Raw genomic sequence first — 21789 nt, 5'->3', positions numbered from 1 at the left:
ATAGAAGTAGCTTTATATGATTGTATTCACAAAATAGTCAGATAAAAAAAAAAATTATAAAATGCTTGAATATGAATTTATAGAAAAGGGATAAAAAATTAAATGCATAACATTTTCAATATCTATGATAACTTATTTTGATCTTGACTTTTTTTAAAAAATGAAGTTCCGTGTGTTTGACAAATCTTTAGAGGAGCTTATCAAAAGACTCAGGAAAAAGTGAGGTATATAAGTGTCTTTCAATTTGTCAAAAAAAGAATGTGCCTTCCAAGTTATAGCAGAAGTTCCCCTAAAAAAAGTTATAACAGAGTTATTATTTAAGCAATTTTGTGTATACCGATAATATAAAATGATTTTCCACGTAAAATGATTTATAAAATGTCACTTCTAAACGTAGAAGTTCACGGCATTTCTTGTCCTCATTACTAAGATGAAAACTTAGTTGGTGTTATTTCGATAAAGAAAACAAAAATATGTGTCTCAAATTCAATTCATATTTGTTTTTCTTTGCTTTTATCAAATCACCGTCTCAACCGTAAAAATGAGAATTATTGTAAACTTCTACTTCCAAGAATCATTGTCCATCTCTATTAAAATTTTAGGGTACGTGATTGTGAAACTGCTAGCTAACGTCTCTTTCTGGCAAACTAGACCTTTATAATCTTCTTCAATTCAACCCCAGGGAAGAGAACATAAGAGGCAGAAGGTTCTCAATTAATATGTAAAATAAAATGTATATTATGTTACAAATGAATTGAAACTAAGATGCAGTTAGCTACTAGTTTTAATGTTTTTAAATTGAGGTTGTGGTTACACTGTGAACATTTATATTTTAAAAAAATGTAGCCGATACAATCAAAATTATGGTTGCAATGTCATTGCAAATGCATTGAAGCACAAGTGCGGTTGCAGACCGTAATTTAAAACTATGATTGGCTACACATTAGAAAACAATTGGGGCGAATTCTATTCCATGATTCGTGCCAATGCAGCACCACTAGTACTTATGAAGCATACAATACAACGGAGGAGCCTTTAGTAACTAGGACTACATGCAGTTTCATGAAGTAAACCGTCTCATTTATTAATCTAAAATCGAATGGCTCATATTACACAATAACAAAATTAGCTTCATGTGATCTCGACTATTATTTTGAGATCAAATGATTGAGATTAAAAATTGTGTGACACAGATACTGCTTTAATTATCAAGTCCTTGAGTATGGGATTTTGTAGAGCAAAAGAGAACTAAATTACACGTCCGTTTCAAATTACGCAGTAACAAAATTAGTTTCAAGTGATATCAGCTGTTAATTATTGCTCCAAATCCGAGCCTTTGTAGCTCAAGCCATTGGAAATCATTTTACAGTTTTGCGTATAAAGTGAAAAGATTTCCAGGTTTAACGAGGACGGCAATTAAGAAGGTTGGCCAAGATGACCCTAGAAGGGTGGTCCATTCTTTGAAAGTTGGTATGGGTTTGACATTGTACTTTTGTTGTATCTAAAGGAGCCGTTGTTAAAAGGGATAAGTGAAAATGCAATGTAGGCTGTCATGACTGTGGTTGTGGTCATGGAGTTCACTGCAGGTATGCTATTCTCATTTCTCTAAGTGACATTATTGTCCTTATATACTGTTATTATCTTGCAGATGTTCCTGGTCAGATTTTTAGAGCAATTTTCATCGTTGCTGCAGTTTTTCTTTTAAGTAAGCATATTATTGATTCCTTGTTTGATAATAATACATTTGTTTGTTGAAATTATGATAGAAGCTCGATTAGAATGTTAAACATGAGACTGCCATACAAGATACAAACATTTATGTTGTGTGGAATGGTGTTAACTAATGCTTGTAGTTTTAGTTATCTTGTAATGAAATTTCATAAAATTTTATGTCCTGTGGTTGGGGCTTCTCAAATGTTTTGCTGGGCCAATGCTTCACTATTAGCAAGAGCTGCAGCAACCCATGTTAGATTCATCCCTTATATAAGGAAGAATTATGACTATGAAGGGGATGATCACATCATTTTACCGCGTTGATAATGTCTTGAGCATCGGGAAAGATCGCATCTATACCATATGCATAGGTGTCTTTGTCTTGGCGACGAGCTTATTTGTGTTTCCAAACTGGGAAGGGGAAGAACTCCATAATCTACCATATCAAAGCTTGATGCCTTACCCAAATCTATAGTAGTTAAGGATAAATTTTCTGTGATAATGAGGGGTCTGATGCAATCTCATAAAAACAACTTGATAAGTGAAGTTAAATTTTCACCATAAACAATTCAACAAGGTCAAACACATAGAATAAGTGTCAAACTATATAATGTAGTAAAGTAATTGAAACCAAAGTTTAAAATTATCAATATTATTATTATAGCAGCTTTGAAAATACTACAGAGTTTGTTCAAAGCATAGTAGAAATAGAAACTGCAATCCCTCCCCCAATGACATCTCATAAGAGAATTATTCTTATAAACAAAAGAATGGACTATTCCCTATGGAACCAAAATCAACATTGAAAGCATCAAAAGACACAAATCAACTAAACTACTAGGAAAAACAAAAACCAAATCAAATCCCACATCATAGTCAGATGTATCCTAAGCTGTTATCACTCCTAGCAGTCAGTTAACAGAGGCCTTCCAAGTTGTCATTCTCATTGTTTCTGCTACCTCTGCAAAAACCAAGATCAAACCAATCAGAACACTTAATTTAGCATCAAAATTCAAATCAAACAAATCAGAACAAGCAATTCAAAACAAAAAACACACCTTGCCGTTATTCTCAGGAACATCATCAGGAACCTTATAGGAATCAGCATTAATCTCAGACAACCACATACCAGGGAAAAGTGTCTGCACAAATAATAAAATCAAATGAACATTACAATCAAAATGAAATTAAAAATTAGGATTAGTACTAATTAAATCAACTTACATCCATTTGCTTCTGAACATTTCTAGGTCTCTTTTTGGGCCTTCTATGAGGCTTTTGACCAGTCATCGTAATGAAATCTTCTTCAATCTCCTTCTTCATCAATGACAAAGTAAACTTCACCTTCTTCTCAGGACAACCACCACCTCTTAACTTACCACCGCCGTTACCATTCCTTAACGGCGACAAACCGAGAGGTTTTTTCTCATCAATCTTCAATCCCTTTCCATTCTCTCCAGAAAAACCTCTCCTTGTTCTCAAATTCCACACCTTCTCTCCCGCCGCAGCCGCCGACGACCCTTCTCCACCACAATCACCAGCACCATTCTCTTTCTCCTTCTTCAAAATCACATCTTTCATCCTACCAGCTTCAACCTTCAGATCAAACATCAACCTTTCACGCATAGCATCGATCCCATCATCACCACCATCGATTCTCAGTCTGCTCATCCTATTCTCCGGCGGTGACACCATCGACGGATCGTCACCGTTTTCAGGATTCTTCTGACACCGGAGAGAACGCTGATTCCCCCACTTCAAATAAGGAAAATGGAAGTTGTGAAGAGGATGCTTCAATCTTTCACCTTCACCGGAACCATTACCCATAACAGCACCACTCTCTTCTTCTTCACCAGAAAACACCATTGATCAAAACAACAACAAAAACAACGAAAAACAGAGTAACTGCGAGTATAGAGAAAAACCCTATTGAGTTTTCTCCGAGTTGAAGAATTTTCTGAGCAAAATTGAGAGGAAAGACAAAAACTTGGGTGGCTTGAAAACTCGCCGGGAAAACGTAAAGTGTTTCTTTTGTTTTCTTGTGCGTGTTTATATACACGATGGCGCTTTTAACGTTCGGCTTAGGTTTCTACTCTCTATGCTAAAATGCGCATTAGGTGTTTTTTTTTTTTTTTATGAAACCATAGTCATTTTGGCCCCTTGTGTAGTAACCATAGTTTTCAGACTCGGCTCGGTCGTCGACTCGGCGAGGGTACTGGGTCAATGGTCGAACCACTGGGTCGTTGGTCGAACCGCATGACTGAATCGGAACCACTCGGATGACTCGGTTAGATAACTCGGTCCTTAGATTAAATTTATATAGTTATTTAACCGGATTAACTCGGATTGAATCGGTGACTCGGTCACTTTAAAAACTAAAATAATGACCCCTGTAAAATAAGATAAAAACTATCCAACAATAATAATTTCATAGGCTAATTGCTCAAATTCAAAACATAGTCATAACTCAAAATACATCTTGGTAGTAAAAATCCAAATAGATCCCAAAAAAGTATGATTCCAATTCTAACATAAATTCAAATAAGAGATTGCTCCAGTTGTAAAAATCCAAAAAGATCCAAAGAAAGTATAATTCCAACACAAGTATTATCATCAATAACATTTAATTCCAAGGAGTCAAGATTGATTGAGCAAAACAACGTCGTTTCAGACTTTCAGTTAAGCAAAAAAAAAAGCAAAAAAAAAAAAAAAAGCAAAAAACCGGTCTGACCCATGACTCGGCCGAGTCACCGGTTTTTACCGGTTTTGACCGGGTTTGACCGAGTTAACTGCATGGCCGATCCAAATGTTGGCTCGAACCGGCTTACCCACCGGTTCACGGTCCGACCGGTCCGACCGGCCGGTCCGAGCCGAGTCTGAAAACTATGGTAGTAACCATGATAATTTTTTGACTGTGCATTATATTAGTCAAAAGAATCTCTAATGTTAAGATATTTTGTTAATGTTGTCGTATTAGTCCTTCGGTATATCTTAATATGACTATTACCTTAAAGAGACTATTGTTTACTCTTTAGTGCATATGTGGCATATGTGTTTACTTAATAAAAAGAATATTATTTTTTATAATTTATATAACAATAATTATTTTTTAATTAAAAAATAATAATAAAACAGATACAATAATTATTTTTTAATTTATAAAAGTGACAAATCATCACATAACTGGGGTCAGGGACTATTTCCAAAAACAAAATTTTTTGCAGGGACCAAAAACTATAAAAAAAAAATTGCAGGGACTAAAACCAAAACTGGCCTATTTTTGCAGGGACCAAAAACTATGGACTAAAACCAAAACTGGCCTATTTTGCAGGGACCAATACCATATTTTAGCCAAAAATATACTCGATTCTTTTTTTTTTGGGTTAATTATGTTTCTAATCCCTATAAAATAGTGACCTTGTAAGTTTAGTCCTTACTTAATTTTAATAGCATTTTTAGTCCCTAATTTTGTTTTTTTGCCCTGAATATTAGTCCCTACTCAATTCAAATTTGTTTAATTTATGCTTAAACTCTTAAATTTTTGAACAATTTTTTGCAGACATGTTTAGAACATTACTAAAAGTTCCTCCGTAAAAAATTATCGCAAAATTTGATTTCTACATCCAGATTTTATTACTTTTTATCTTTAACTTTTGTCGTTTTAAAAAATTCATATTTAATTCATTTCATGTCTGAAAATTCTAAATTTTAGTAAACGAACCTTTCATAGTGTTCTAATCTTGTCTCAAAAAAATTGTTCAAAAATTTAAGAGTTTAAGGATAATTAATCAAACTTTGTTTTAGCAGGGACTAAAATTATAAGTAAATTTTTTTTATAGGGACTAAAAATGCTATTAAAATTAAGTAAGGACTAAACTTACAAGGTCACTATTTTATAGGGACTAGAAACATAATTAACCCTTTTTTTTTAACTCATTAACTATATCCTTTTGTTATAGTTAAATAAATTTTCATTTCTGTTTTGGTAAAAGAAAATGTAGTTTCTATGAAATATAGTATATTTATTTTTTAATCTGTTTAAAATTTTTGGTCAAAGGTCCTTTAATGTTTTTATCAACATTTTTTTGTCTTCATTTTTTATCAATTTTTTAAATTTTTGGTCAAAGGTCCTTTATATTTTTTAATGAGTTTTTCTCAGTTATGTTTATAATATTATAAAAATATGTTATACAAAAATTTAATTTTTTTAACATAAGATAAATTTAATGTGAATTTTTAAGGGAAAAAAACTTTTTTTTAGAGGTTAAAGCCCAAAAACTTGAAATCATATTTAACTCTAGCGTTGTTAAAAAAATTAAATTTTGCAAAAAGATTTATATAATATATTATACACGACTATAAAAATTCAAATTTTTTTAAATAAATACATTTGTGTTAACTTTTTTTGAGGGAAATAAAATACATTTGAGTTGACTTAAAAGCCGACTAAATTGATGAATTATTGTTTGAAGAAACATTTAGACGGATATATTTTCTCAAAAAAAAATTAAAAATTAGAGGGATATTTTTTTAGAGTGATAAAAACAAAATATTGTCTTCTTGTAAAAAAAAAACAAAATGTTGTATATTTATAGGAACCAAACCCTCATTTAACCTTTATTTTATTTGCTTTCTCCTGTTTTCTTCACTTTTTAATTTTCTTTTCCCTTTTTTGGCGGGTATGTGAGATTAATCTCAGTCATTTACACAAGATCGAATAATGCAATCACAACCGTAGGTTTTGAAACGTGTATTGCTAGGTCAACACTGGAGTATTGATTTTGTGTAGTACTTGGTGGTCAAGTTTGGAAACGATGACGATGTCATTGATGATAAAATTATCGTTGTTGGTTTGGTTTAGTTTATTGTGACATGAGTATGGCGTAAGTATGTGTTAAATTATAAAGGTAGGGTAAAGGGAATGACAATGACATGGATGCTTTGTATCATAATCAATTTCAGTTAACTAGTTTGTTGGATCGCATTTTGGTTTGTGTTTTCACTTTTTCCTATGTTGTTGAATTGCAGTTCGGTTTGTGCTATGATGATTTTGTTGTTTGGGATTTCTAAAGTAAATCAAATTTAAAAATAATGGTGTGATGAATTATTCGTTATATGAATCATTCGATTAATATAATTGTCAATTGAATTTCTGGACCAAAATTGATAAACTTCAGACACCATTGACCCTCCTCCACTTAGTTATATAAGATGAATGATTAAGGTGATGGATTGGATGCTAAAGATATTGAAGTGAAAAGTGACAGAAAATAAGGATGAACAATTTAGCCGTTTCTTCCCCTTTTATTTTTAGGTTTTATTTATTTATTTTAAATAGAATATATAACTAATAATTTTTATTTTTATTTTTATTTGAACCATATTTATTTCAATTAATTCTATTAATCTTCTTATTTATAAAAGTTAATCCGGGTGATTATTTTAGCCCTAATTTTAACCTAAACCCTAATGCTTGGATTTACTGTTTTAACCTTAATGCTTATTTTCAAATATAACCTTATCTGCTTCTTACTCTTTCTCCTTGATCTTAAACAACTTCTCTTCTTATATATCTTCTTATCTTCTTATATATAAAAGTTAACCTAGGTGATTATTTTAGCCCTAATTTTAACCTAAACTCTAATGCTTGGATTTACTGTTTTAACCCTAATGCTTATTTTCAAATATAACCTTATCTGCTTCTTACTCTTTCTCCTTGATCTTAAACAACTTCTTCCTACTCTTTCTCCTTGATCTTAAACAACTTCTTTCTACTCTTTCTCTTAATCCTACTCACCAACACTCTATACTTGCTTGATGAATGTTTAGCAGTCCTATTAGTATTAACCGATACTGGTTTATATTTTTAATTTCTATTTTTAATTTTCGTTACAAACATTACAAGCAGGTTATAAGACAAGGGTTTCACACATATATGCTGAAATGTCACTACAATTTGTTTAATTCTTTTATTTTCAATATTGTCAACAATAGTAATTTGTTTTCTACGGTATGTATATATGCTAATTCCCTTTCTTTCTTTCTTTTTTTTAAACAAACTACTAACGTAACCAAACATGAAACTCATTCACATCAGAATTACTTCCTCTCCTCTTACTTGCACTTATTCTTCACTGGTTTAAAGTATAAATCATTCTTTCAATCCCTTTCAATATTTTGTAGGTCCTTTGGTGAAAAACCCTGTTTCTGATCTGGACAAAGCAATCAACATGATGAGACTCAAATACAGATCATATATCGTTGAATATGACATTGATGTTGTATATGTTTGTTGCGAAATATACTTATTCTTAATTATTTGCATTCTATTTTATCAATGTTTGTACTGTTTCAATTTTATCAACGTTTGTGATGTTTTTGTTTGTTATTTATCAAGTTTGAAGTATTGGTCGACAGAGTAAACAGAGCATTTTTCCTCACAAAGGGATGGAAAGAAATTCGTGACTTTTACGGAATCAGTCTTGGTGCCTGGATTACCTTGGTTTTTGTGGGTGACGGGCAATTTGATATACGATTGACTGATAGGTTTCACAAGAGTGTCCCCTACCCCGTTTTTGATCCCCCTATGCATTTCCTTCTTGAAAAGATGAATCTGCAAGCAACTTTTGATGACTATCTCCCCCAATAACATCTCTTCTCGCTTAGTGTGGATGGTGCTGCGTCAGACAATTCAAATGTTCAGATGGTAACTATTACATTAATCTTTCGTGAGTGCGTAAAGTTTTAATCCGTAACATATTTGATGAAATTGTTTGTCGCAAATGTCTGCAGGATGTACCAGAGGTTGAGGACTCATGCAGCAATACATGTGTGGTTGACACACCAACCACCAAAACAGGTGCTAAGAGGTCCTATAATAGCATTGACTCTGTGGCTGTTGATGATGGTGAAGCTGGCCAGGCGTCGACCACAAAACCTACCAAATTTGTTCGTGTCAAAATTGAGCCTAAGGACGACAAAGATGTTTAGCTTGCTCGAATGCTGTAGTCGTTTGCTTTGTTATCGAATTCCTTCAATCTGCATAAATCAGACATTTAATAATCCGTTTTGGTTCAGTCTTTGAAAAATGTTGGTGTCTACCTACTGTCTCCTATTTTTTCACATGGACAATTGTATGTCGCAATATCGAGGGTTACTTAAAGGGATGGTTTAAAGATGTTGATCAATGATGAGGACGGCCAAGATACTGATGTGACATCAAATGTGGTCTACATAGAAGTTTTCCGTAATGTGTAGCACTTTGTTTTGTAGTATTGTTGTTATTGCATATTGGTACTATTTTTATGTTGACAGACGTTGGATTTTCTTTTCTTCAATAAACTATGTCATTAAATTTATATGTTATGTTACCGTAACAGGGTCGATGTCGTGGAAATTGTTTAATATGGTACATTACAAAGGTTTCTGGCAATTTATTTTATGAATTGAATTATACTATTTTTTCGATTCAAGTAAAATGTTTACTTTCATATTTGCGTAATATTTGTTCTTTCGTATGACCCGTGCGTTAGCACGGGTCGATGGTCTAGTACTAGCGAAAAGACGGGAACTAACGTGCATGTCTTTCCGCTATTTTTATTGCGCTAACGTTTGAAAATTATGAACGGTGTTTTTTTTATGAAATTTTGATTTTGATTGAAACTTAAAAAAAAATATAAATGTTTGTAGCTTTCAAGTTATAAAAAATCAAACTAACAATGACTATATATTTCAACGACGCCAACAATAATACAAAATAACAAAAAAAAATATAATATAAATTCTTTTTTTAATGACAACAACAACAATTTTATTATAGAAAAAGTTGTTTAAGGGTATAATTGGAATGATGAAAAAGTAAGTATATATACTTTTTTATTAGGGAAGTTTGTTATACTTGTTACATTTGTTTTAATATTTAAATTTATTCTTCCTCAAAAAATATTTAAATTTATTCTTATTTATTTGTTACATGTGTTATTTGTGTTGAAAATTGAGGGTATTTTTCAAAAGAAAAATCCAACCCAAAAGTGCTGAAAGAGATAGTTAACTAGTTTTCTTTATATATAGTATAGATATAGAGGCATAAGTTATGGTGCATAAGCCATTTCCTTATGCACCATGCATAAGGACTTCACAACCATCAGATTTCTTTAACGATCATGATTTGCTAGTGCATCGTAAAAAGGAAGAGAGGAGCACACATGATTAAATGAAATAAGGGAGGTATATAAACAAAAAAGTTGAAGATAACACTCACAAACTCTTACGTTTCTCTTTCTTTAGAGAACGGTTCTCTCTCTCTTCTCCCTTTCCATTCATCTTCTTCAAAAAAACAACCGCCGGAAACTTCAAAGGACTCGCCGGAAACTTCAAAGGACTCGCCTGAAACTTCGAAGTTCGCCGGAAACTTCATAGCTCCGGCGACACTTCCAAATTCCGGCGAGCTCCGATTCATAATATTTTTACATCATTAAAATCGTATTCTCACCCTCTTCAAGGATCCGGCCTTACTTTTTCAAAATAAAACTCGTACAAGCCTAGATCTACAACTTTGGATTCAATTTTTTTTGAAAATAAGCAAAGAGAAAGCAAAGTCACGAAGTAAATTAATGAAGAAACGGAACCGAACCTACTTCTTCTTCGAACTGGTTTCGGATTCACCTTCTTCTTGGCTCTGATTTCGTTCCGGTCTCAGGACTGTATGGTGATTTTCGATTGAGATGCTTGCTGTTTGAGTTCGATTTTGCTATGATTCCGTGTGTTTGAGACTGAAAACAGTTTGGATGTTGTTGCTATATGAATCTGGAAAATTATTTGCGTGATGAGTGTTATTGTGAATGGATTCGTGTTAGGTTTTGAGTTTATCTGGAAAATTATTTGTATGATGAGTGTTATTTTCAAAGAAAACCATTAAGTACATCTAATGGTTTTGGAGTACAACTCACATGAACCATTTTCATAGCAAAATGGTTTTGGAGTACAACTCACAGAACTGAATGATGGCAATGGTTCTAGGTCCTTAGTTTTTTCACTTGCTGGAAACCATTAACTACATCTAATGGTTTTGGAATACAACTCACAGAAACCATTTCCACAACAAAATGGTTTCATTAAAAACCATTACACAATTATTTTGGTTTCACATACAAGACTATCAAAACCATTAAACCATACTTATGGTTTCAGTAATCCATACCCTAAAGTTAGTGAACAATGGTTTAAATGTTTATTACATTTGGTCTTTTGTTTTATTACAAAACCATTAGACAATTATTTTGGTTTCAGTAATAATTTCAGTGTATAACATCTTTGTTGAAGTTGTTTTACTCTTTTTTTCATAACATCGTCACTGACAAAATTACCGAAGCTTTTTTCTTTCTTGAGAATTGGCAAAAATGGTGAAAAGCTTCCGTTTATTATTGTAAAACACCCATTTCAATGAAAAATTCAAGTTTGCTAATCATGAAGACACTAATCTGACATTATTGTGAAAAAACAATTCTTTAATTCGATGGAAACATTTTTTGGAGTGGAGAAAAATGATCTAAACTAAATCCAATGAAATGGAATTGCATCTAGAGCTAAAACGGCACCGTATCATTTACGAGGGAACATGAAGTGGAAAAAAAAATCTGGAAACTTGTGGAAAAAAAAATCTGGAAACATGAAGTGGAAAAAAAAACAAGGGAGGTTTTGACCAAAATAAAATTCCATATTCTTTAAGGGGGTGCGGTGTGTGAACAGTGAGGGTGTAAAAAAACAAATAAAGCAAACGGGCCTAGAGAGGAGAGGTATTGGGCTTGCAACTGGATTTATGCATGGTGCATAAGGATTTCCTTATGCACCATAACCACTCCCAGATATAGATATACTCATCCAGCTTGTTACATTTTTTAAATGATAAAGGAAAATATATATATATATATATATATATATATATATATATATATATTCATATCGTGTTTGTTACATTTGTTTCAATATTTAAATTTATTCTTATCTATTTGTTACATGTGTTATTTGTATTGAAAATTGAGGGTATTTTTTGAAAGAAAAATTCAACCCAAAAGAGCTGAAAGAGATAGTTTTCTTTATATATGATATAAATATCTAGCATTTATCCCTTATATAGTTGATATGGGACCAATCACTCTAACTTCAACTCGGCAATATATATAACAAGAAAACTCCTACACCTTGAGTATTCATTTGAGGTCTATAAAATATGTTGAGGTTTGTTGGTGGTGGGCTGATGGCAAAAAAAGTAAATTTTGAGAATTAAGATGTTGATAATTTTGCATAAAATGCAACATAGACATCTAAAATTATATTGATTTGGATCCATTTGACACAAAGAAATAAATATTTACTTTTATTGAACGTTGGAGTAATAAGATGCAAGATTGAGAAAAAAAGAAGGGTTAAATATATTATTGGTCCCTAAATTTTGCCCCTTTGAAGAATAGTCCTTACATTTCAATAAATGTTTTTTTAAATCCCTACATTTTCTCTCCGTTACTACATATGGTCATTGCCGTCAAATTTTGTTGCTTAGACAGACAAAAGTTGCCGCATATACGACACTTGGATGCCACATGGCCTAATCAATGACATGGGATGCCACATGTTAAAAATATAATTTAAATTAAAATTTTAATATCTATTTGATTGTTAAATAAAACAAAAACAATTAAAAATAATAATAAAACCAACCATCTTCTTTTTCCTTCCTTCCCACTTCCTTCAACATTAGCTGCCACCGCCCACCTCCATACCACCCCCTCTGTTTTCATCTTCTCCCAGGTAAGCCTTCACTTCCACCGTCAAAATTTGTAAGAAATAGAAAACCTGAAAATGAAGAGAGAGAGAAACTCTAATTTCCCTTTACCCTCTTCCTTTCCATAACGTTCAGCCATCATTTTTCCCTTTGTTCTTGCTATTTGATAAACCCATAAAAATCACAATGCATGTAGCCTTAAACTCACTTATCCTCCTTCCACTTCCTCCTCTGTTTTTTATTTCTGTTTTCAACTTCCACAATCAAAATCCACATCTCACTAATTCAAAATTGGGAATGAGTTTTTTGCTCAGTTGTTATTTTTTCCTTTTGTTTTTGCTGGGTTTTATTTTCAACTTAAACAATCAATATACATAACCAAAAATTCTAAAATAACTTTAAAGAGGGAGTTTAAGGGTGGGAGGAAATAGTCTGTGGTGGTGGTCGGATTGGAGAAGCCCGAGGGCTTGGTGGAAGAATTGGCAGTGAGGAAGAAGAAGAAATTTGCAGAGATGAAGGGAGAGATGTGAGGAAGAAGGAGTTTGATTTGGGGATTTGGGGATTTAATGGGTTTGATACATGGGTCGGGGTGTGTTTCACCCATGCCTTTTCGGTCCAACCCATTTAAGAAGTAAAAAAAAATGCCACATCACCAATCTGTTTGCTGACTGTATTAAAATTAACGGAAGAGACTAATTTTGATAACGGAGAGAAAATGTAGTGATTTTAAAAACATTTATTAAAATGTAAGGACTATTTTTCAAAGAGAGGCAAAATGTAGGGACGAAAAACATATTTAACCCAAAAAAGAATTGTCAAATGAAACTCAAAGAGATTAGAGATTAAATCATGAGATAAAAATTACAAGAGCAAAATTGAGTGTAAAATTAACAACAAAGAGATGAAATTATGAGATAAAAAGCGTGTTTCATATGACCAAAGTTTATATAAGAATTTCCATTAAGAAATTAATTGTTTGCATTTTTCACTATAAAGAAAATGCTAATTGATGAACGGGTTTATCAATACCAAAGATTTACAATTATCGGTTTACATGAACCGGCTAAATGAATCGTTCAACTTTCTTGATTCTGAAAAATTATGGTTAGGTTGATACCATGAATTACTAAGTTGTGTTGGAAATAAGCTTCATTGGTTAGTCCTCTAATAACTTTCCTTAGTCGATTTTCTACTCTTCATATTTCAATTATATATTTACCTATCGCTTTCAATTGCAAAAACCTATATTTTTCTATAATATATGGGTCTGATGCAATCTCATAAACGTAATGTGACAAGTGAAGATAAGTTTTCACCATAAACAATTCAACAAGATCAAACACATAAAATAAGTACCATATAATATATTTACCTATCACTTTCAATTGCAGAAAACCTCTATTTTTCTATAATAAATATAGGTCTGATGCAATCTCATAGACGCAATGTGATAAGTGAAGTTAAATTTTTAGCATAAACAATTCAACAACATAAAATAAGTATCATGTAATGTAGTAAAATAATAGAAACCAGAGTTTAAAATTGTCAAACATTATTATAGCAGCTTGGTTCTTTGAAAACACTACAAAACTTGATGAAAGCATTGTAGAATCAGAAACTGCAATCACCCCCCCCCCCCCCACCCACAATGACATCTCACAGAGAAATATTCTTATAAAAAAAAATGAATTGATCCCTATGGGACCAAAATAAACATTGAAAACAACAAAAAGCAAAAATCAACTGCTACTAGGAAAACAAAATCAAATCCTACATCATGATCAGATGTACCCCAAGACATTGTTACTCCCAGCAGTCAGCTTATACATGCCTTCCAAGTTTTCATTCTCAATGCTTCTCCTACTTCTGCAAAAACCACATCCAACCCAACATTTAACTTCTCTTCAAATTTCAAATTAAACCAATCATAACAACTAATTCAAAAATAAAAACAAAAAAAATAGACATGCACATACATACCTTGCCATTCTTAGGAGGATCAGGAACCTTGTAGGAATCAGCATTAACCTCGGACAACCACGCCCCAGGGAAAAGGGTCTGCACAAATAATAAAATCAACATTATCATCAAAATATAAAATTAGGATTAGTACCAATTAATTAATCATTCAATTGAATCAACTTACATTCATTTGCTTCTGAACATTTTTAGGTCTCCTTTTGGGCCTTCTGGGAGGCTTTTGACCTGTCATCTTGATGAAATCTTCCTCAATCTCCTTCTTTGTCAATGACAAAGAAAACTTCACCGCCTTCTTCTCAGTAGAACTATCACCTTTTAACGGCGAGGATATGTTGGGTTTCTTCTCATCAATCTTCAGCCCCTTTATCGTCTCTCCAGCAGCACCTTTCCTAGTCCTAAAATTCCATGTTTTCTCACTTGCGGCGGCCTTTGAAGACCCTTCTCCACCACTACCAACACCGTTCTCTTTCTCCTTCTTAAAAACGGCATCTTTCATCCTTCTAGCTTCGGCCTTTAAATCAAGTGTCAACCTCTCCCGCATAGCATCGACCCCTTCATCATCACCATAATCAATCCTTAGAATGCTTATCCTCTCCATTGCACTCTCCGGAGACGACACCGTCTCCCTCTGCGAGGATCCGTCGTCGTTGTCTTGGACCTTTTGACACCTGAGTTGACGCTGAGAACCCCACTTCAAAGAAGAAGGTAAATCGAAGTTATGAAGAGGAGCCTTTACTCTTTCACCTTCACTTTCACCTTCGCCAACACCAAAACCATTGCTCATAACAACAACTCTCTCTTTTTCTTCAGCAGGAAATTCCATTTTCTCGGCGAAATTCAGACGAAAGAGATAAAAAATTTGTCTCTAGAAAACTAGTTGGGAAAATGTTATGTGTTTTTTGGTTTCATGTACATTTATACAGACGATGGTGGTTTTAGCGTTCGGCTTAGGTTTATGCTCTATTTGCTAAAATGCGCTTTAGGTGTTTTTTATTTTATTTTATTTCCAAATCCTCGTTTTTTCCTTTTAATTTACTTTTCCTTTTTTTTAGCTGGTGATTTATCATTTTTTTAGCGTTGGGAATTTTTTTTTTTATGGAATTATTTAATAATTTTTAATTTCATTTTACATACTTATCTCTTTGCAATTAATAGTCAAAAATAGTTTTGACTAAACAATAATTAATATTATATTAATATTATTTTGAGTTTTATAAATAGAAAAAAACTTACATCATTTTTTAAAAACATATTGAGTAAAATTAAAGAAATTAAGTATGTTTAATTCATCGAGGGGATGGTAGCTCAGTTGTTTCTATGCATATCAATTTTTAGGCACTTACCTGCATTCAATTAAAATAGCACTAAATCCACTTGAGTTGGTCAGGTGGTGTTGCTTTGAGTTATCAGAGTATGTGTCTCTTAAGCTCTCATGTTTGATACCCTTCGATATCAATTTCGGTGGACTAGTGCATATGGAGTTTGCCTGTTTTAACTATAAATGGACACGTCCGCAAACGATAAAATTAAAATTCTTAGATTAGTTGGTGTTTGGGTCGAATACTGGATTTTAAAAAATTAATAATCAAATAGCACTATATATTAACATTGAATATTTTCTTATGTGAAAAGATATTTAGATAGACAAAATAAACCATTAGATAGAAAAATATGATTTTTTTGCCAGTTGTTTGTACATGCATATGGCGTTTTTATGATATATTAGATAAACTTTTAGAATTATTTAGATCTGATCTTCTAGATAGATAGATAGATAGATAGAACTTAAGGGTTTTAAATAGACAAAATTATCAATGAGATAGAAAAATATGGTAGTCTGTTTTGCCAGCTGTATGTACACGCATGTGCTATTTTTACGATATCTTACCTAAAAATTTAAAGTTATTTACATCTTTTTTTTTTAGGGAAAAGTTATTTACATCTAATCTTCCAAGTACATGGGTATATATATCTTAATAAAATTTAACAGTTTTAGATGGACCAAATTAATAGCGAGATTTAAAACATGGTAGTTTGTTTTGCCAGCTGTATGTACATGCATATGGTGTTTTTACGATATCTTATAAAAATTACTTTTAATGTATGGATATATATCCTAATAAAATTTAAGAGTTTTACATAGACAAAATTAAAAATGAGAAAGAAACATATGATTGTCTGTTTTGCAAGTTGTATGTACACGCGTTTCACATTTTATAAGATCAATACATTGCATGATTAAAATTATAAAATTCAAAGACAGTATCCTGAAAGTGAAAAGTTGTTTCTTTTAGAGCACCGACATACCTGACCTGTTTCTATAAGTGTAAAGTTGTTTCTTTGTTTCATAAGTTTTTGGACACTGAATGTAGACACTTATTTGACCTATAGTTTAAATTGTATTTCTATGTTTTATAGATTTTTTTTGCCACGTCCTATAACACTTGATATTAAAATGTGCAGTAGTAATAATTTTTGAGTTGTAAAAATGTGAAATTATTATTTTTCACATAAAAATATTTATCATTGTATAGATAAGAGATATGAGAGATTTACACTTTTGGTCCCCTACTATGATAAATCCGCAATTTTGCTCTCCTCATTTTTTATTTTGACATTTTATTACTCTAATTTGAATTATACAATTTTGTTCCTTATGTCAAATTTTTAACAGATACAATGGTGTTATATTGAGAAGCTAATGTGACATTTATTACGTGGAACTTATGTGATAAAAGAGTGATGATGTGACACTTAATTTATTGACAGCCATCCTAATATTGCATTTTTTGCATGGAACTTACATTTATTACGTGGTGCTTATTTGGCTGCCACCTATGAATCCTACATGGCTCTAAGAATCCACTTAAAAAATCAATTCTAAAAAATGGTAGGACTGGAAGTTAAACACAAGACATTGGCTTGAAAACCAACACATTTAACCACACTATACAATTTGTCACTTTGATTATGCAAGGTGTCTCTCTCTCTCTCTCTCTCTCTCTCTCTCTCTCTCTCTCTCTCTCTCTCTCTCTCTCTCTCTCTCTCTGTGTGTGTGTGTATATATATCCCTCAAAGATAATTGATGATTGTGTTAGGCAAGTGTGCCAGATCGTTTATCAAGTAATAAAGTGATAAGTAAAGTATTATATTCACATGGATTTTCATTTCAACCAAACAATTCGCGTTACTTATTTGAGAACAAAATAATATAAAAGAGATAAGGGTTTAGAGTTTTGCAATTTAATCTGTTTGCAACAGAGCAAAATTTATCTGTTTTGATTGCAAAATGTTAGTGGCGGTTAGAATTCTTTGAAGCTCCTCTATTTATTTGTTGGAATTAATTAACAATCAAAGTCAAATTCAATTATTCTAAGTAGACTATTTAAGTGATGAGTTCGTTGAGACGTTAAACCTAATCAGCTGTCAAGTTGCAAAAGAAATAAAACATATCCTAGAGAAACTTGGAGTGAGGAGAGAGAAACTCCTCCCTAGAAACTCCTAGTGTCTGCCTTCCTCTTGAACCGCTTCGTTCTAAATGAGAAATTATGGATGAAATAGTCAATATTTATAGGGAGAGTTTCCACTTGAAGTCGGACCAAAAAACTGGTTTATTCCCACTTAAAAGTAGCAAAAAGTAGTTTTGGCCCGCATTCAGCAATGCTCGTGGCGTCTAGGGCCCTTGTGCCTTTTTTAAAAAAAATGAAAAAAATTCTGCAAAAATGAGAAAAAAATCATTTTTTTCCTTCCGAAAGTAAGATTATCTAAAAAAATCCGAATTAAATTAAAATTATAAAAAAATCAAAAATATAATATTATCTATTTTTTTATTTTGAAAATTAATTTCAAGATTTTTTTTATTTTTTAAATCTTCATAATTTCGTATAATTTTTTTCCTAATTTTTTAATTTCGAAAAATATTTTATAAAATATTCGAAAAAAATATGAATTTTTTTTATTAAAATTCTGGAAAAATATTATCTATTTTGTTTAAGTTTTTAAAAAATATTATCTAAATTCTGGAAAAATATTTTCAATTTTTTAAATTTCAGGAAAATTATTTTCAATGTTTTTGAATTTTCAATTCTGGAAAAATATTATCTAATCTTTTGTTTTTTTAATTATGATTTTTTAATAAATAAAAAATAAAACTTTTTAATTTCGAAAGAATAATCTGAACATTTTTTTGTTGATTTCAAATTTGTTTTTCTATTTTTTTTTTGTCCTCGTGAGCTTAGCTCAGCTGGTTGGGGAGAATGCATAAACATAAAATATGCAAGGTCCGGGGTTCAAACCCCGGCCACTACAAAAAAAAAAGTTCCAGAATTTTTTTTATATAAAATAAAACATCTCACTTTCCAAAAAAATTACAAAAAAAAAGTTCCAGAATTTTTTTTTTTTTTATAAAATAAAACATCTTACTTTCGAAAAAAATTTGATTTTTTTTCATTTTTGCAGATTTTTTTTAATCCGGGGTTCAAACCCGGGCCACTACAAAAAAAAAAGTTCCAGAATTTTTTTTTTATAAAATAAAACATCTTACTTTCGAAAAAAATTTGATTTTTTTTCATTTTTCCAGATTTTTTTTAAGTTTTCCATTATTTCTTTTCATTTTTTAAAAAATGGCACAAATGCCACGTGTGCCAATAAAAAAATAAAATTAATTATACAGTCAATGCTCACGTCATCAGAAAAGGTGACTCAACGTGCCACATCACAGTCAGATGGCCTATGGGGGTATTTGAAAAGAATTTTTTTTACAAGGACCGAATCAATTTTTTTTTTACAGAGGGCAAACCCAGAAATGGCCTATAGTACAGGTGGTAAAACATTATTAACCCAAAACATTATATATTCCCTTATGTATTGGTATTGATTAATACAAACATTGAAATAGTTGTTATCCTTCAATACTCTATTCCAATTTTGGGGTTGCCTGCTTTGAGTTGCGATACAGATTGAGTATCTAAATTTAAGCACCTACCTCTCCTCTTTGAAACCTCGTAGTTCTGCCAAGATAGTTGTACCAACAAGAATGTGTTAGTCGATATGGCAAGGTAATACGCGCTAGAGGGGGTGAATAGCATTTTTAGGAAATTATATTGAGTTTGTAGCGAAAGCTTTTTTAGCAATAGTGAATTTCGACTTATCGGATTATGCAAGGTATAACAACAACGATCAAAGATAATAAGACTATGTTCAAAGTTGAGATTAACTTTGAATCGAGAGATTCTAAATAATCTTAACACAATCTAATATTAATGAAATTCACACAAGTTACAAAACAAGTACAATCTCAAACCAAACCTAAGAGCAATTAATCAATTACACTAATGAACACAATTGTGTAAGTGTGTGAAAAATTGTCAATGAAATAAAACTAAGCGTGATCTTATAGCAATGGGAGACAAATCAAAATCATGTTTAATGGTTTAAACCTAGATCGCACCTAGTTTCTACACTACCAATTTATCAAGCTTCAAATACACAGTTAATCAAAATTAAGAGGATAGAGAAGAGAGAAGACACTTAGATTTATAGTGGTTCACTCTTTCGTTCTCGCTTCGAGCTATCTCCACTCTTCTTGATGCAAAACGTCTCCACCAAAAGGTCTTCCAATAGAATATTGAATGTTTTAGTACAATGTGATTACAAGAATTCCTTGAAATTACCTAGTTCTTCAACTTTTATGCAATCACTCTCCCAATCTTCAAATAACCTTTGAAATTGGTGCTTCTTGATGTCTTCTAATCTTCAATCACCCTTGCAACTCTTGAAGTTCTTCACTCGAACTCTTCAACGCTCCGTCCGACAATTAGATCCCCTTGAACACAAGAACTTTAAAAAGACTCCCCAAGACCTTTGGAGGTGGAATGAGATTATTCACTTCACTTTAGAACGTTGATTTACCCAATCAATCTCCTTAAATGAACCAACTTACAATCCATATATCACTCTAGCAATCTATGACTCAAAGAACAAAGTGATTCTAAGAAAAAATGTTCAATCTTGAATAATGTATGAATAATGAGGTTTGGAGACTCTAGAGAGAATAAATGCAACTGATTCAATGATTTGAGTGTTATGAAGAATTGAGTATGTATAGAAAAGGGTGACAAGTGCAATATTTCGGCGAAAAACAACATAGTGAATCGATTCACTAAATGAGTGAATCGATTCAAACAGTTAAATGACAAGCCTGGTAAATCATGAAGATGCTATGGATATTGATACGTATCACACAAGATTTGAATCGATAAAAAAATCCCAGGATGGAGATTGAAACGATTCAAACTATTTTGAATTGATTCAAGGCAAGTCAGAAAGATTTAAAGATACGATTCGAGCTATTTTGAATCGATTCAAGCGTTATAAGACTAAAAAACTCATGAAATGATTTACCCCAAGTCAGAGATTTGTACGATTCAAGCTTATTTGAATCGATTCAAAAGGACTGAAATGAAGCATTACATGTAAGCATGGTATGCAAGACACAGAGGGACATAGATTGCTAGATGCTTTAACATAATTTTAAGCTATACTACCTAAAGCAAAAATAAACAACATCTAAGAGTCCTAATGAACATCATCAAAACAAAAACAAGGGTAAGACAAGCTTCAAAATGTTTGTTGATTTATCGTTTTTCAAACCTGTGAAATGTTACCTATTAATATTAACATTAATAGAGTGAAGATTAATTTTGATCTTTTATAATTTGTGTGAGTCAGTTCGGTCTCTCATAAAAATAAAATGGGAAATGCTAAAATGTGCCCTTAGGGTAAGGGCATTCGTTAAGAGGATAAATTTAGAAATGTTGTATTGGAAAATGGTGAAAAATGATAGATTTGACTTTTTAAAAGTAAAAAAATTGCTGAATTCAATGCACACTTACCATTTTTTGTTTCTTTAACTTAAGGGTACTGGTTAACATAACCCAAATAAAATTTAAAGTAGTACTTGACATTTTCATATCAGGGACAAATTAGTTAGTCTGTTATACCAACTCAGGGACTAATTTGTTTCTTATATAGAAACGTCAGAGACTACTATCGCTGATATGAAAATATCATAGATTATTTAAGTTTTATTTTTGTAAGACATTAAATTGACTCACACAAAAATTGTGAAGGACAGAAATGTATCTTCGTTCTTATTATTATTTAAATATCAACGACTACTTGCACAAGTTAAAAAATCACTTATCATTAATTTGGATATGTTATTGTACATTAAAGATGGAAACATGATACGAGTTTAATTAAATCCCAAACAAAACAACTTATTTGTATGAAACCTATAAAAGAAGAAGCTTATT

General features: G+C 31.8%; 2 protein-coding genes across 3 annotated transcripts; both read right to left on the bottom strand.

Annotated features, from left to right (window-relative positions):
* Positions 1–2349: 2349 nt before the first annotated feature.
* LOC146959048 (uncharacterized) lies at positions 2350–3758 on the bottom strand. Its single transcript, XM_085740581.1, has 3 exons — positions 2938–3758; positions 2772–2855; positions 2350–2674 (listed from the first exon to the last, which is right to left on the bottom strand). Exons 1-3 carry the CDS (start codon positions 3577–3579, stop codon positions 2669–2671), a joined length of 732 nt encoding a protein of 243 aa, XP_085596707.1. The 5' UTR covers positions 3580–3758; the 3' UTR covers positions 2350–2668.
* A 10383-nt stretch (positions 3759–14141) lies between these two features.
* On the bottom strand, positions 14142–15863 carry LOC146959047 (uncharacterized). Of its 2 annotated transcripts, XM_085740580.1 has the most exons (3): positions 14640–15863; positions 14474–14551; positions 14142–14359 (listed from the first exon to the last, which is right to left on the bottom strand). In XM_085740580.1, exons 1-3 carry the CDS (start codon positions 15294–15296, stop codon positions 14354–14356), a joined length of 741 nt encoding a protein of 246 aa, XP_085596706.1. In that variant the 5' UTR covers positions 15297–15863; the 3' UTR covers positions 14142–14353. The 2 variants fall into 2 exon arrangements, with proteins under 2 accessions (XP_085596706.1, XP_085596705.1); XM_085740579.1 differs by having other exon boundaries at positions 14142–14551.
* Between the last annotated feature and the right edge of the window lie 5926 nt (positions 15864–21789).

Source organism: Medicago sativa, chromosome 1, assembly GCF_051527215.1.
Source record: "Medicago sativa cultivar Bolivia chromosome 1, Bolivia_mono, whole genome shotgun sequence".
Taxonomy (NCBI): domain Eukaryota; kingdom Viridiplantae; phylum Streptophyta; class Magnoliopsida; order Fabales; family Fabaceae; genus Medicago; species Medicago sativa.
This window is presented reverse-complemented; position numbering and strand designations above follow the sequence as displayed.

Excerpts from the sequence above, each read along its gene's own strand:
- LOC146959048 (XM_085740581.1), bottom strand. The coding sequence starts at position 3,579 with ATGGTGTTTTCTGGTGAAGAAGAAGAGAGTGGTGCTGTTATGGGTAAT. Across the intron at positions 2,856-2,937 it reads ATGTTCAGAAGCAAATGGAT|ACACTTTTCCCTGGTATGTG; the intron begins GTAAGTTGATTT and ends TTATTTGTGCAG.
- LOC146959047 (XM_085740579.1), bottom strand. The coding sequence starts at position 15,296 with ATGGAATTTCCTGCTGAAGAAAAAGAGAGAGTTGTTGTTATGAGCAAT. Across the intron at positions 14,552-14,639 it reads ATGTTCAGAAGCAAATGAAT|ACCCTTTTCCCTGGGGCGTG; the intron begins GTAAGTTGATTC and ends TTATTTGTGCAG.